The 16,033-nt window shown below is 40.1% G+C and overlaps 2 protein-coding genes across 6 annotated transcripts in view; one reads left to right on the forward strand and one right to left on the reverse strand.

Annotated features, from left to right (window-relative positions):
* LOC145994809 (tachykinin-like peptides receptor 99D) overlaps positions 1 to 16,033 on the forward strand; it is a 616,641-nt gene that overhangs the window by 188,018 nt on the left and 412,590 nt on the right. The window lies entirely within an intron of this gene.
* LOC145995036 (protein GVQW3-like) lies at positions 1,056 to 1,523 on the reverse strand. The gene has a single exon (XM_083131568.1). It carries the CDS (start codon positions 1,521 to 1,523, stop codon positions 1,056 to 1,058), a length of 468 nt encoding a protein of 155 aa, XP_082987694.1.

Here is a 16,033-nt window from a genome sequence, read left to right on the forward strand (position 1 = left end):
CCAGGTATGCCAGCCTGATTATCGGTGCGTTGCTACCTACTCTGACCCACCTTTGGCGCCGCTTCTGAGAAAGGTATTATGTATGATACGCAGAATTATTATTTCTTTTAGTTAGTATAAAATTAAAATCACAAGCCTTTCGATAGAGCTGTTCACTGCCAAATTTTTCCGACGGAGGCGCTTGTACGTATGGTTGTGTCCATAGAGAATTTCGTTAGCCATTTGATTGTCGTAAGCTTTACATTGGAGTGCGATAGAGTGGCTGCTCAAAAATTATTTCCACCGAAGTGAAGGATGTTTCTTCTATAAATCTAAAAGTGCGTTTAGTAAATTGTAGAAAGTCATAAGTTTCCGAAAATGACATTCGTATCAAGCTAAGAATTAAACATATTGAAGCGCAATGGAGTATATGTCTCGTTCCCAGCTGCCATGGCTTTACAATAAACATGAAGACTAAACTATGGTTTCTGTTTCTTCTGGTTAACGAGTATGTGTAATTCAACCAAGCGTAAGCGAATCGGAGAAACTCTTCATATAATCTAGAAAAATATATTAAGTGCGTATGTGCATACTATTTATTAGTTTACATTATGCATTCCAGTAATTTAATGTTAACGCATGTTTTCTTTGTATTGAGCATATGTTTTCCCCTTTCCTCTTTTTTTTACACTTTTCAAAGTTCCTGTAACTAAGAATGCCATAGAGGTTATGAAGCGTGAGGCAGAAGATAGTTACACTTCTCGATAAATGTACGTGGTGCACACCAAAAGTACGTGCCGTTTCGTTCTAATTTTCAAGAAAAATGAAATACAATGAAATAACCTGTGTTTATTTTTCAACAAACTCTCCCTCTTTATTGATACATAGTTGCCATCGCTCAGTCCATTTTGTGTAGCATGTGGCATAGTCATATTTGGAGGTATGTTTTAGATACTGGAAAACAGCACTTCCCAGGGATGATCTATTGGCAAAATGGCGTCCACGAAGAGAATTCTTGAGGTTTGGGAACAACCAGAAGTCACTCGGGGCTAAATCTGGTGAGTATGGTGGATGTGTCAGAAGTTCAATACCGTGGTCAGCCAAGAATGAGGTCGTGTCAAATTTGCAACACTGGATCGAACGCGAGCATCTTTTTGATCGTCACTAAGCAATCGTGGAACCCAGCGAGAGGAAACTTTCTTTAGGCACAAATCTTTGATGATTATTCGTTCTACTGTTCCCATTGTTAGCCCCAGGCTTTCACAAATCTCCTGCATGGTGACACGCCTGTCTTCCATGATAAAATGTTCAACACGCTCAATGTTAGCATCAGTTGATGCTGTTTTCGGACGTCCAGACCTCTGCTCGTCTTTCACACTCGTTCGTCCATCTTTGAACTCACGCACCCACTTCCTAGCAGTGTTTTCTGCAAGAGCACTATCACCACACACGGCCTCCAGTTGGCGATGAATATCGGCTGCACAACGTCCAGCTGCGGTAAGGAATTTCTCAATTACCCGTTGCTCTTCAAGTGGAAATTCCATTTCCCCAGGCAGTATCAGAAACACGTGTTACTCCTTCAGGCACTGTCACTCAACTACTGCCACATAGCACACAAAACTGACACTGCTTGAAGACGAAGGATGGAAGTCTCCGATGCCATAGTTATTTCCCTGAAAAGAGAAGAAATGTTGACTTCAGAACAAAACGGCACGTACTTTTGGTGTGCACCTCGTATATACGAAACGGATGATCGTTTTTACTATCCGTGTCAAAAAGTGTGATATCATGTAAAAATAATAATGAATTATTAACAATAACTATGAAATACAGAAAAGTAGAGTCTGACGGAATTATGTATTAATCTTTAACGGCTCAACTCACAACAATAAAGCATTTGAATTTTAAAAATTGCAAATGACGTACAAATGCTATGCAAGTTATTTTTATTCTAGTTTAGTTATCTTTTCTTTAATTAATGCTAGTTTTACAACACAACTTAGTCATCTCTCGTGTTCCGACATAATTTCTCACGTTAAAATCAAAATGAACGCAAATAAATGCAATATAATATATAATGTACTTAAATGGAAAAACAGTTGCCCGACTAAAGCGCAATTGTGCTGCCACCTATAATTAGCTTTGCCTGACCAGCCCCACTGAGCCCACTCAATGAATTTCAAAAGGTTGCCCTACTGGAAGCGAGAGACATTTCAAGGTGCAGGAAGTCCGCCTTCCACGGTCGTTGCCTTTAAAAGATACCATCAGCGAGAAAGCCACTTCACACGAACCGGCCAAACACAATGAATGTTTAATGTTCGCCGAAGCAGGGAATTGTAGCCTGCGTTCTCTCCAAAACTCTCTCTCTCCACTCTACTCTAATAGCTGATCCTCGCCCACGTAAATCTCTTTTCTGGTCCCCCGTGATTCATTAACTAATCTTTTGGCATTTCTCCTACAGGCTTGAAAGGTGCACTTCTTTTGCGGTTTCGAGAGATCCGACGTCCATTAGATTTCATAGATAATGTCCAAATGTACCTCTTTCGTCAATGGGCATCGTTTTGAATGTTTCCATTAATTATTTGTATTTTTTAAGAAAATTATTTAATATCTCTACCGCGCATTAACCGTGCCAAGTGCATTTTCCACAGTTTTGTAGGTTTAAAGTCGGCCATATTGAAACGGGTTGATCTTTTTTTTACGCCGGCTCGGTGGTAGAACGCGGGTTCCCGTATGATCACTCATATTCACTGCCGCGATTAATCAAAAGTGGCAGAAAAGCCACACTAAAATTAATACAAATACAATGCGTTTCTTTATTTACAGAGATAGTGTACCTGTCTGCAATAACACTTTCAACTTTGATGTTGCCTCCCCGATGGCGCAGTGGTAGCGTAGTCGACTTGTAATCAAGGTGTCTCGAGCTCGATACCCAGTGGAGGGACATAGTGGTTCGGATACAATTTTAAACTGTAGTGCCAGTCCCGATTAGCCTTACTGTGCATAAAGTAGACTTAAAGCACAAACTCAATCAATCAACTTTAGTGTTCTCTATACTCTGTGCCAGGAATCTGTGGAGCAAGGTTGCGCATAACGGCAGGGAATAGGAGAAAGCGAGTGGGCGGAGCAAAGCAGTCGCCGCTGTAAACAACTGGTAGCTGCAACCTCGTTGGCCCCTACATTCAGCCCCTTTCCCTCTCACGCATTTTACCAACCTCGTGCAAGAAAATTCTTTAAAAGTTAGGCGGGAGATTTAGTCAGAAAGTTTATGTTCTTTGATCTCTTGGAATGTTTTCTGCTCTTTTATGACTTGAAATGAATGATAACAATTTCCAGGGAAGGTCCATCAAGCTAGTAGCGCAGAGAAATATACATAAATTTCTCTGTGCTAGTAGTAAGATGACTGATATAAACCGAGAATATTTCAGTCCCAAACTGACATTCTTCAACTTCAAGACTGTATTTTTAAACTCAAATTCGCCGAGAGGAGGAAAAGCCACGCGATTCCTGAAACATCCCGCCTAGGGCTGTTTCCTGGCGCAACGCAAAGCCAGCAATCTCTGGAAGAGATCTAGAGAGGAAAGTTTTTATTTCTTCCCCCCGGGAGACCGAGGAAAGGGTCTGAAGATGTCCCACAAGATATCTGCCCCATGACGTCCAGTCCAAACAGCGCAGCATCTCCAGAGATTCAAGTTCAGGCTGTCAGCTTGCTTCTCGCCCTGGAGAGAGAAACTTGACATCAGTAGCGTGATATTGAAACGTCTTTTATTTATTTTTCGAAGTCATAGAATCTCGTGTTTGTAGACATTGTCCAAGACGTCTTATCATATGCAAGTAAGAATATACGAGGATCATTTCAAAAGAAGTTATTACTCAACAATATGTCTACTATTTGTCACTGGTAGCAAAAATTAATTGTGGATTCAGGTAATCAAAATAATATTGTGATTATTGAGTTACCATGACATATCACTACTACAGAGAATTCCGTGACATTCGCTACGAGACTCGGCGGCAAACGGCCCTGCGTCAGCGCTTGTCTTTCCCGGTGAACGTGGTCCGCTACAGTCGGCTAGAGTCGGCTATTAAAATTACAGTTTTCATAATGTGTACTAACCTTGACTACAGAAGGTGTTGAAAATGATGTCCCTCTGCTGCAACACATTCCTGGCATCTCCGAAGAAAATTGGCATTTACACGTGCAAGTTCGTCTACTGTAATTTTCCCGATTTCTCGTACAATACTGTCTTTTAACTCACGGATGGTGTGCGGATTGTCTTCGTATATTTTATTCTTTAGATTTCCCCATAAATAAAAATCTCAGGCTGACCCTGTTACTCTAAACTTTTTTACGAGGTTTAATATAGTGGTCCTATGTGGAACGGGAACACCAGGAAATTTCGTTGCAAAACGTCATCGCACTTCTCTACAATTCCTCTTTCCGAAGTAACACTCGACAAGATAAATCCTTTGTTGTAATGTAAACTTTTGTGGTGCCATATTAAGCCACAATCTTCAACACACGGATACGACACAACACAACTTCCGAGGGAGGATTATACTGACGTCAGTCTGCAACGTCAACAGAAAGGGAAAGAGAGCGAAGGCAGGGAGAGCGAAGAAAAACAGACTGTATCGTGCGACTGTCGCTGACCCGTTCGCCGGGAAAGATAACCGCTGACGCCGGGCCGCTTGCCGCCGAGTCTCTTAGCGGATGTCACGGAATGCTCTGTAGTATTAACGTAACTATCTTTGTGTTTCTATCATTGTCATTTTTTTATTAATTCCATATATATTTACATATATTTAAATAATATAATTAAGCCTTGTTTTCATATTAAAAGCACTACTAAAGTTGCTGACCAAGACAGTTTATTAAGAATTAAAAGCACTCTACATGTAACATTTCTACCCTCTATCAGGGTATTCCTCAGACGAAGAACTAGAAATAATTGGCGCCTCTCGCTCCGGCGGACGACATTTTCCTCGTGCTCGATTGGCACAAAAACTGTCGAGCGATCACTAGCGTGGGAAAGCTAACAGGTTGGACCAAAGGCAGTTCAGAAAGCCATAAAACAACGGCTATAGGTCTATTTCATGTGTATTTCTCGCTGTATACAATTAGAATAGTTCGGTAGAAACAACCAAAGTCAAGTAAAGAAATAAAGTCACGTTATTTCGCAACTTCCTCTGTATGTGAAACAAGTGTTTAGCATATCATTTTGTACGTATAATCACTTTCTGTTTGATTGAATTAAAATTGTTGGGTGTGTCGGCACAAGGCCATTTCCACACTTCGATGTGTACGGTTAAATATCCCCTTGTCCAAAATTATTATTTAAATGTTAATACAGGGGGTGTAAAAAGCCCCTTGAGAAAAGTTAAATGTTCGAGGTTCTAAAGGGATCTGCACAAGACAAACACAACACATTAAAGAAGAAAGAATGAACTAAAAACTTTGTCACAGGCAGTGGACGAGAAAGCTCTTCGTGAGAAGCTAAAAACATTTGTTAAAACACAGTTGTCAACAAGGATGACAATTTCAGTATCATCCCGCATGTGAAGATTCCTAGTTGTAAGTCAGAGCAAAAACTCGTGATTTTTCTCTTTTTTGAACCATTAGATCTTGTGCGAGATACCATGAATAAGTGTGTCTCCCATCCGTCCTAAATAAAAGTGCTGACATCTGACTTATTAGTAAAATGATCTTTTGATGCCAGAAACATTCGCCAACTCGCACGAGCCGATTCCAAATTGCTCATTGAAGCGTACATGCTTCCAAATTACCCATGTGGGTAACCCAAGAGTTGCACTCACGCGTGCAGGTGAAAGTACCGGAATTTTTCCTGCCATCAGCCGACGGCGAACTAAACAATTAATCGCCTGCAAGAACGGCGACGAAGCCTATTTTTGGTCTCCCCGCCCCTGTTGCCGTGATTAAATTCTTGCTTGGACGTGATGCTATCACGGTGCTGCGTCTGCTAAGATCTCTCATGCCGAGAATGTCACGCAAACACTCTTTCGCTGGTTTACCAACAAACAAAGGGTCTCAGCGACAGCCGCCATGCGAAATTAGTAATTTCTGGGTAGCCAGAATGGGGTGGCCGCAGGATGTCCCTTTTGTACACTAAGCAAAGAGACTTTGAGGCATTTATGAAAGTTTCTAGAAAGTTATTAACATTATTTGCTCATTGACAAGGAGCAGTAACTGGACATTGTTGTTTGTGTTTGGGTCAACTTCCGTGGCAGAGTGGTTAGCACAGCGCACTGCGACCCGGGTTGGAATCCCGGACGGAGCATGGGTGTTCTTTTTTGGTCTCCCTTCATCAATTTTCTGATATCATCACTCGTCCTCATCGTCGTGATTAACCAAAGTGGCAGAAAAGCGACGCTGAATAGCGAAAATCAAATCGAAATCAGTGTTTGGTAGTAACAAAATCAACATTTAGTTTTACAGTTACCTTTTCTAAACGCATCAAGAGCAATACGTAACGTAGGAACCTGATTTATAGGCAAGAAAAGTTGTAAAATAGGTAGATAAACAAGCATGAAAACTGATGAAATCAGGCACTTAAAAACGTATGAAAAATAGACGATAAACATGAACTCGTTTTGGACCCCCCCACCCTCCCTCCCCGAGCCCGATGGCGTACCGTTAACGTCGTTGCCGTGTAATCAAGGAGTCCCGGTTTCGACACGCCGTCGAGGTACATATTGGTTCTGATCGCACTTTAAACTGTAGGTCTAGTTCCGAGTAGACTTAAAAATGAACTTGCTATTAATTTTCTTAGGCAGTTGCACACTTATTGACGATTTTTTTGTGTTTTTTCCTTATTTTTGTTCACTTTTCTGTTACTTTTGGCAATCGTGACGATTATTTATGGTGGTTAAATTAAATTGATGGAACAACCAGAAATAAGAATGAGATAGGCAAAGTATCCAATGATACTGGAAACTATGAGAAATGCATTTTTTAAGCAAGATTTTGCAAAATAGCACTAAATCTCAAAATAGGATTTTCTAAACAGTATAAAAATGCGTTTCCAGGCCCCAGACAACATGATTCAAATTTTAAAAATGAAAAAGGAAAATAGGCAAAAATCTGCGCCCTGGTGATGAACATAATTATGGTTTACAAAAAAAAAAGTAAAAGTGAAACGTTGCTCGTCTTGACAGTCTCTTTAGGGTTTGTTTGTCTGAGTTGTGCGGCGAGAACGTGCACAAAACCTTAAGTTTCTTTCCCGCAAAACCTATAGTTTCCTAAGTAGGAAGATGATTGGTCCAGAAATAACCATTCTTATTATTAACTGTTGCTGTAGAACCATAAGCCTAGGTCTTAAAATGTATAAACTGGGTTATCTCTACCAAGCAAATCCCGTGCAAGAGGAACGAACGGCAAACACCATTCAGGGTTAGTGTGTTACCGTGCACCATCTTGCAGCAATTTGTTATCGTCAAGTAAGAAAGCATCAAGATTGTTGTTTTATTATTCAGAACGGATATCTGCGTTGTTTGTCCGACGTGACACCCTTCTACCCAAGAACCATTCCGTGTTGAGATCGCGTGTCCTGCCCTCGTTGTTGGCGTTCCCAAGACCGTTTCGGGATGAAAGGGGATAATTCGGGATGTGAATTGTGACGTCGCACGGCACTACGTCAGAGCGAGAATATTTGTGGCGCAGAGAAGAAAACAACACCCTCGGAATTTGTGCAGAGGAGATGTCGTGGGGAATAGGGAGCGCCCGAGGGGTACGGCGGAGGGGGAGGGTCGTCTGCAAAGGAGTCAGGAGATGCGGACTTCGAGTATCACGAACTTGATTGCTCGTGCCTTTTTAAGAGCGAGAAGTGATTTGGACAATTGATTCATGCACCGCTTGCATTTCGGGAGTGACTCCTGACGTTTCCGTGTTACGAGACGTGATGTTTCGACTTCGTGTTCGGTTCGAGAGAAACCTTGGCATGGAGGCCTCTGCTTTGTCCATAATTACCTCTTTCGGCAAGGTCAGTAAGGTTGCTCCGAAGCTTTTGGCTGTCCTAAATGTTCTCGCCCCTAAAAAAAGAGAGAGAAAAGAATTTGTGCCTGTTAACTGCAAATTTCCTTTAGTCTAAGGAGTGACCTTCTCTGAAGGCAATGAAGTTTTAAGTTCATTTTACGTGGTACACACTGGACTGCATTAGTTGCATGTTAACTAGGCTCTGGTGCGTCGCAACCAGTATAATACTCTCTGAGACTTATGTTGCGTTCCGTCCATGTGCATTTTGTGATTGTCCTTTCATGGATTTCATCATATCATCGTTCATCCACGTCGGCGCAATTAGCCACAAGAGGAATAAAAGCGACGTAAGATAACAAAATCCATCAGTTAACGAAACAAATTACTCGTATTTCTCAAAACGTATACTCTGTCTATGGAATCTGTGGAGCAAGCCCGCGCATTAGTGTAAAGAAGGGGAGAGAGCGAGTTGTCGGAGCATAGCAGTACGCGCTGCTGCAAACGGCTCAGAGCTGCTCTGACTTCCTCTCATTCATTGCTTGAGCCCTCTCGAGTCACTACTTGCGCAGAGACTTGTTTTCGTTCGCTTGCTCCAGAGACTCCCGGGACAGAGTGTAGTAAATCTAACCAGTCGTTAGGATCTCTTGACTACCACCCGATAAATCCAGGTTCGATTCCCTAGATGGGTTAACTGAGGTGGGAAGAGCACTCTGGGACTCACTCAGCCTCCGGTGAATGACGTAGCAGTCTGTCGTCCTGCCAACTGGACAATCCTTACTTAGTACAAGTGAGCACCAGGCAATATAATATAGTGTCCAATTAAAATTTCATACCTTTATTCTACACGTTCTTTGTCCCGTAGCGAAAATGGAGTTGCGGAGAACTGGTGATGAAAAGCTAGGATTACATGTGATAAATGGCATTAATTCATCTCAGTAGCCTATGTTTCCTCTGGGGAGCGAAGGATTCACAAGCATACATAATTCACATTTTCTGTGAGCAACAAATCTTTGATGTATTTCATATAATCATGATGCATTCATCAATCTCTGTTTTTCCTCTTTCATCCTTTGCGGCCATCTTTCAGTCGCCGTGCGAGGGGAACATTTATTATTCCCTGATCTCAAGAACTCGGCAAGGTACCTCGTTTCGTCGCCATAATATATTCCAGGGACAAATTCACTTTATTTCGTAGTCGTATTGGCGGAATATTGGTTCTGGTCTACATTGAATTGGGTAGGCAACAAAGGTTTTTTTTCGATAAAAAAATCGAAGAATTCTGCTGTGAAAGTTGGGGGACTAACTTGGAAAGATCGACGTCTGGAAAATGACTTTCCTTTGCCTTTTAATGCCGTCGTCCCTTTCCGGCTTCTTCGAAAACCTAACGGTAAAATTGCATTAAACACCCATACGGAAGCAATATTAAGTGGAAGATTCAATAGATCTGACGTGCGTCTGGAATTAGAATTTGAAATACTTTTTTATAGTTTTCGCCAGTGAGATTATTTCCCCGTCATGATTCAAACTTTCCATTAAAAATTGACGTGCTTCTGAATTATAATTTAAATATGTAATTACTACTGTTTCGTCAATGCGATTTTTTCCCGTTGTGATTCAAATTTTCCATTTAAGAATTGACGTGCTCCCGGAATTAGAATTTTAATACTATGGTATCGTCAATGAGATTATTTCCCCGCAGTGATTCAAATTTTCAATTTAAAATTAACGTGCTTATGAATTTAGAATTACTGATACTTGTTATGGTTATTTGTTCGTTGTGATTCAATTTCTGTATTTTTTAAGTTAAGTTAAAAGTTATATTTAAAGACATTTGTTAAGTGGCATTAACACGTTAAGCGCCATGTGCACAAATTTAATACACAAATTAAGTTTACCACCAGGCCGCGTGCATCAAACTGATAAACGGTGTAAGTCCGTTTTCCAGGCCCTGTGTATCACTTATATGTACAGTGTCTCTCAAAAGTTTTAGGACAACGACATTTTAAACTAGGCAACCCAATTTACACAAGGCGTTGGTAAGTTGCGTGTAGAGTTAGGCTGAATTTCAGGGTGGCCACATGCACAATAGATATTTGTGAAATACGCGAAAGATATGAAAAGAAGTATTTTTGTATAAAATTATTTAAAATATCAATATTATATCGCAAATGACGAATTTCTTTCTGAAAGAAAAGAAACTAGGTTTTCTAGTATTTCATCGCTGATGAGCCTAAGGAAAGGATAAGAGGTTTGAGGAAACGAAAGACGAGAAAGGAGAGAAGAAAGAGAAAGCGAAAGGAGAAGAAGAAATGTAGAGAAGAGAAGAAAGAGAGGATAGACGAGGAGAGGAGAAGTTGTGAGAAGAAAGGAAAATCGAGGAGAGATGAGCAAAATGGAGCAAAGAAGAGAGAAGGGAACGGAGAGGAGAGGAGGAGACGAGAAGAGGGGAGTGGACAGTAGAGTAAAAGAGATTAAAAGGGAAGAATGAAAAGAAGAGGAGAAGAGTGCAGTGGAATCGGAAATCTAAGACAGGAAGGGAGATAAGAAGAGTGGAGAAGATTGGGATGGAGACAAGATGTGAGAAAAATAGAGAAGGTGATATGAGATAAAAGCAGAGGAGAAGGAGGGGAGAGAAGAATAAGAAGGAGAAGAGAAAATAGACGAGAATGGAAACGAAAGGAGAGAAGAGGTAGTTGGAGAAAATATCGTCTCGGCGTCAAGAATTGATGCATTGATCAAATTATCGACATGAAACAAAACACTCAATAACGTTTTGAAACATATTGGAGAATGTATTAGATCGGTGCCATATCCCTTTTGGCTGAGTTCAGAGCAAGATGAAATCTTTCACGTAAGATCATTGATTTTACATGCGATTATACCAGTAAAAACATCAATGTAATTTTAACATTTATAAGAATTATCCAATTTTTCTCGGTTCGTGGAAATGAAGATGTTGTAATTTAATATTTCCCCTCCCCCTTCGTTAATTACAAACTGAATCATTCCGTTTCACACAGCGTGGACAATGAATACAATGGGATATGTCTAAAACTTACGAAAAGTTTCTGCCACCGCACGGGTTTGAACCTACGACCATCAGATTGACAATCCTTAACGGTAACCATTACCCTACAAGCTTTCGCTCCTGAAAGCAGGTAGAAGGAGCAACCGACGTGAAATGTAGATGCAACTCTCCTCCTACATGTAATGTGCAAAGAAAACGAAGGTAGAACGAATCGGCGAAAACATTTAACGGAGAATTGCACATGTTGAAAACTTTTCATTCGATATTTGCGGAGGTATCCATACATGAAAATATCCCTTTGAACGTTTGTCAATTGATTTTTTTTTATATATATATATATACATTCTAGATGCAGAACAATGTAGCCACTTTACACTGCTATTACAAATAATGTTACCATGCTCTTGTTTAATAGAAGGGGAAATATATTTTCTAGTATGGAGGATCGAACCTTGGACCGCAATCAATGCTTTCAAGAACTCTAACCAATACACTACGCCCTTCGTTTCCCTTGGAGCAACAATTCTTAATCATTCTCTCGCCTCAATATTGTAAACGTTATCCTGCAAAAGAAAAGTTCAATACTCTGATATAGCTCTGTACTTCTAGAATTAGTTAATACACATGCATTTAACTCTGAATTTCTTTCTGCTTATTAGTATATCTAAGCTTGTGAATAATTTATTTGTAATTTCATAATGGTTACATGAACATTTACGATATAGTTTCCTACAACTTGGAATCTAGTAAATAGATACTTTCAAGTCTTCAAATTAATTTTAGACTACTAGATTTTTGCAAGGGAATTGTATATGTGATCAGTTTCCAGTCATTCATTGCTGAAGTAAACCGATTTAAAATTCTGTGGAATTTTCATTCTGAGATAAGTTTCTTTACTTGCTACATGTATGCGAACTACACTCTGTCCCACTTATCTCTGGAGCAAGTGAACGAAAACAAGTATCTGAGCAGCGATGAACACGTGAGAGGAACGGTATTGCGTGGAGGGAGGAAAGCCACTGCCGTTACCAGCCTTCCCAGCAGCGTGCACTGTTTCGCTCTGTCCAGTCGATCCCCCTTTCCCCTTCTTTTCTGCTATGCGCGGCTTTGCTCCAGAGATGCTGGGACAGGACACAATTAATTGTTTTCGCAAAAGGTATCTCTGTGTGCCACACATTTCATTCTTACTCACATGAAAAAATGTCAATTTGCATTCAGGGCTAGTTTCACAGTTACAAACTCTTTTGTCCTCGATGAGAAGTTTAGTATAAATAGGCATTTTGTTTATAATTTTGGAATTGAGGTCTAAGGTTCAAATCCTCATATTTAGGGCTTGAACTCGTAATCTAAGAGGTTTGAAGATCCGTCCTCTTCTTTGTGCGTGACCTTTTTTATTTCTTTCTCTATTCATTATTCATCCTTATCGTCGCGATTAGCCAAAAGTAAAATAAGAAAAGTCCCCCTCCTTGACTGTGCTTTGGACTCCGACTGCGGGACGTCATGGGGTCGAGACCGCCTGTGTTCAGTCTTAGTGTTCTCGGCTTTTGTTATAGGACCGGTGGCAACCCACCACCGTGAGGAAATTGGGGAGCTACGAGCGAGTAGCGAAATCGGGTCTGGGAAATCTCCTATAATGTCTGGGGTTCGACGTGCTGATCCCACGTCACCCCCATTGCCGGTTGAAGAACTCGACACCTCTAGGTAGGACTGTGGGAGGGAGACTGGCAGTCGAGAGATAGGCCAAGGCCCTTCGAGGATTGTCGAGCTATGGGTTATTATTATTATTATTATTATTATTATTAAAATAAGATAATACAAGGGAATGAAGAAAGATATATTTTTTAAATATTTATCTATAATAAAGCAACCATTCAGTTTTATTTTGTTTGGATCTATTGCCACTACTACGCTGTAATCCCGATAAGTATCTTACATGTTACAGGATAAAACACGTGTTACTATTCGAATACTTATTTAATAAGTTTTTTGTTTGTCAGGAATTATGACTTAAACTTATGCATGTTGAGCTAGTGCCCACCTAGCCGCCTCTGATGAAATCTATCATTCTTCAAATTCTTTTTAAAAATCGACTCTGGTCACTTTGCAACTTGCTGGGTGCAGACGGTGTGCATCGACGCACAGTGTTTTGCGATAAGAAGCGGCCTTGAATATAGCGTGAGTCACTTTGAACGCGATCAAGCTACGCTACCAAGCTTGTCTGCCTTTAAAAACAAAGTCATTTTTTCACCGTTTCCGAACGCGATTGCTATTGTAGAAGTATATATTCTCTCAAAAGAGCAAGAAAGGAAATTCGACCAATGTTCTCCCGTCGTTTTCTAAATAATGAATTTTCAATGGCGCTCGGACAATTTGAACTGTTTTGTAATCTCTCCTCCTCCTCCTCCTCTCTCTCTCTCTCTCTCTCTCTCTCTCTCTCTCTCTCTCTATAAAATTTTGGGTCTGGCCCCTTCCTCAAATAAATCATGGATACGTGCCTGGTCTCCGTCAATGACAAAAATGCAAGTAATATTTGTATTTATTTTTAACCCAATTAAAGGAATGTGTAAGAATTTAAAATAAATTAGAAAGAGTGGAACTACTGTTGCTCAACCTTAAAAATTGTTGTTCTTCGAGGAAGAAAAATAAGAAGCATTTAGTCCAGTAACCTTAACACAGTGTCCCACGAGTATCTCTTGACAAACACTGTCAAATGTGATGTGATTTCATGAATAAAATTTTTCCCCTGTCTACGTATAACGTTTCTCACATTTGGCAGTTCGCAAACATTTTTGCAAACAATGTAATTATTTCGTGTTACCTTGCGCAACAGCAAATACATTTCATAAGACTGTTCTGGACACGAGACTTGCGTTAGTAAACAAGCATTTCTCTGTTACAGTATCACAGGAAGAGAACATCGTCCTGCAATGTAGAAGCCTCTAGATATTTTCCATTAATAATGTCTAATCACAATAATAAGTTAGAAGAAATAACTCGCATTTTCACAACTACTAATATTCTAGTTTTTCATCATCACATCAAATTATTTCTCGAAGATAGCTGCTATTGATTGATTGATTTAGTGTTTTAACTCCACTTTATGCACAGTAAGGCTAATCGGGACTGGACCTACAGTTTAAAGTGCGATCCGAACCACTATGTGACTCCACCGGGAATCGAACCCGAGACCCCTTGATTACAAGGCAACGCCGAAAGAATTTACAATACCGGACCCTTCTGTAATTTCTATGCTACGTCTTATACTCACGAAATAATTAGTCGCGATGATTTATCTCAGGTCAACATGTTGGGGTGAGGTGAAGAAATTGTTCATTAACGTGTAGAAGTTGTAAAATAAGCTTTTCAATTCTCCCAATGACTCTCCGTATACAAATATGGGAGCCATATTTGTTGATATGAACAATTGACGTTCGCAATTAGTTACGCTGTCTACAGCGTTGCCACACTGTTGACTTCATACTTGGAGAGCATGGAAATGCGTCGAGGATGACGAAGACGACAGTGACAGTGACAATCACGATGTAGAAGAACATGTGGAATGTGGACTGCTTTGATTACAGGTAAGTTTGGCAACAGTGCATCGATCGCAAAATTGCAGGAAACGAAAATGGCGTCTTCGATGATGAACGTTTCCAGTTAAAGTGCTACGAAAATAATATTTTTTTATCGGTTCGTTTTCACAATTAGCGTAAAACCATTCACGGATAGCCCCACTGACCATTCTCGGTAAGGTTAGGTTAGGCAAACAGTTAAAATTTGGGGTCGTAAAACCATGCACGGGTAGACCCACACACCATTGACGGATAGCCCCACGAACCATTCACGGTGGTTAGATTAGATTAGGTTAGGCAAGGCAAGCATAATTAAAATCAGGAATGTATATTTCTTTTTTTTAAGTATTAGAAACGAAATTTTCCGGTAAATAATGAGCAATCATGCCGATCGCGGACCACTCAATTTCGCTTATTTTGCAATTTCTACACGTGACCCACACATTTTAACTTCCAATTCGTGATTAGGAGGCCTCAATTAGTGAGTATGCAAAATATTACAAAAATCGAGGAGGGGTCCGGTATTGTAAATTCTGCGCCATCGGGGAGGCTGATAGCTGCTATACTACAAGAAAGCAAGTCAAAATTAAAGTAAAATTTTAACTACGTGTATACCCAACGACATATACAATATTGGAAGGACAGAATACTTAAAAATTGATGCTTCAACGGAAGGTAAAAACGTGGTGTAGTGGCAAGTATTCACAATAGGGCTGCTAGCGGTCCTAGAATCGATCCTCCTTACGAAGTGTTCTCTTTTTTCGATTCTCATTTTATTAAACAACGGCATCGTGGCATTATTTGTAATAGCAGTGTATAGTGGCTACATTGTTCTCCATCTGGAATGTATATATATAAAAAAACAAATAAATGAATTGACACACGTTCAAGGGGATATTTTCATGTATAAGATCATGAAGTATGATACTCTAACGATAATTCTGTACTCGTTTAAAGACATTGACAAATATTAATGAAAGAACTCTTTATATTTGTGGCAATTCAGGTAATTTTACCCCTTTTCCCACTCGAGATCAATGAAAGGATACCTCCGCAAATATGGAATGAAAAGTTTTCAACATGTGCAATTCTCCGTTAAATGTTTTCGCCGATTCGTTCTACCTTCGTTTTCTTTGCACATTACATGTAGGAGGAGAGTTGCATCTACATTTCACGTCGGTTGCTCCTTCTACCTGCTTTCAGGAGCGAAAGCTTGTAGGGTAATGGTTACCGTTAAGGATTGTCAATCTGATGGTCGTAGGTTCAAACCCGTGCGGTGGCAGAAACTTTTCGTAAGTTTTAGACATATCCCATTGTATTCATTGTCCACGCTGTGTGAAACGGAATGATTCAGTTTGTAATTAACGAAGGGGGAGGGGAAATATTAAATTACAACATCTTCATTTCAACGAACCGAGAAAAATTGGATAATTCTTATAAATGTTAAAATTAATTGATGTT

This window comes from Lepisma saccharinum, chromosome 11 (assembly GCF_977018435.1).
Source record: "Lepisma saccharinum chromosome 11, izLepSacc3.1, whole genome shotgun sequence".
Taxonomy (NCBI): Eukaryota; Metazoa; Arthropoda; class Insecta; order Zygentoma; family Lepismatidae; genus Lepisma; species Lepisma saccharinum.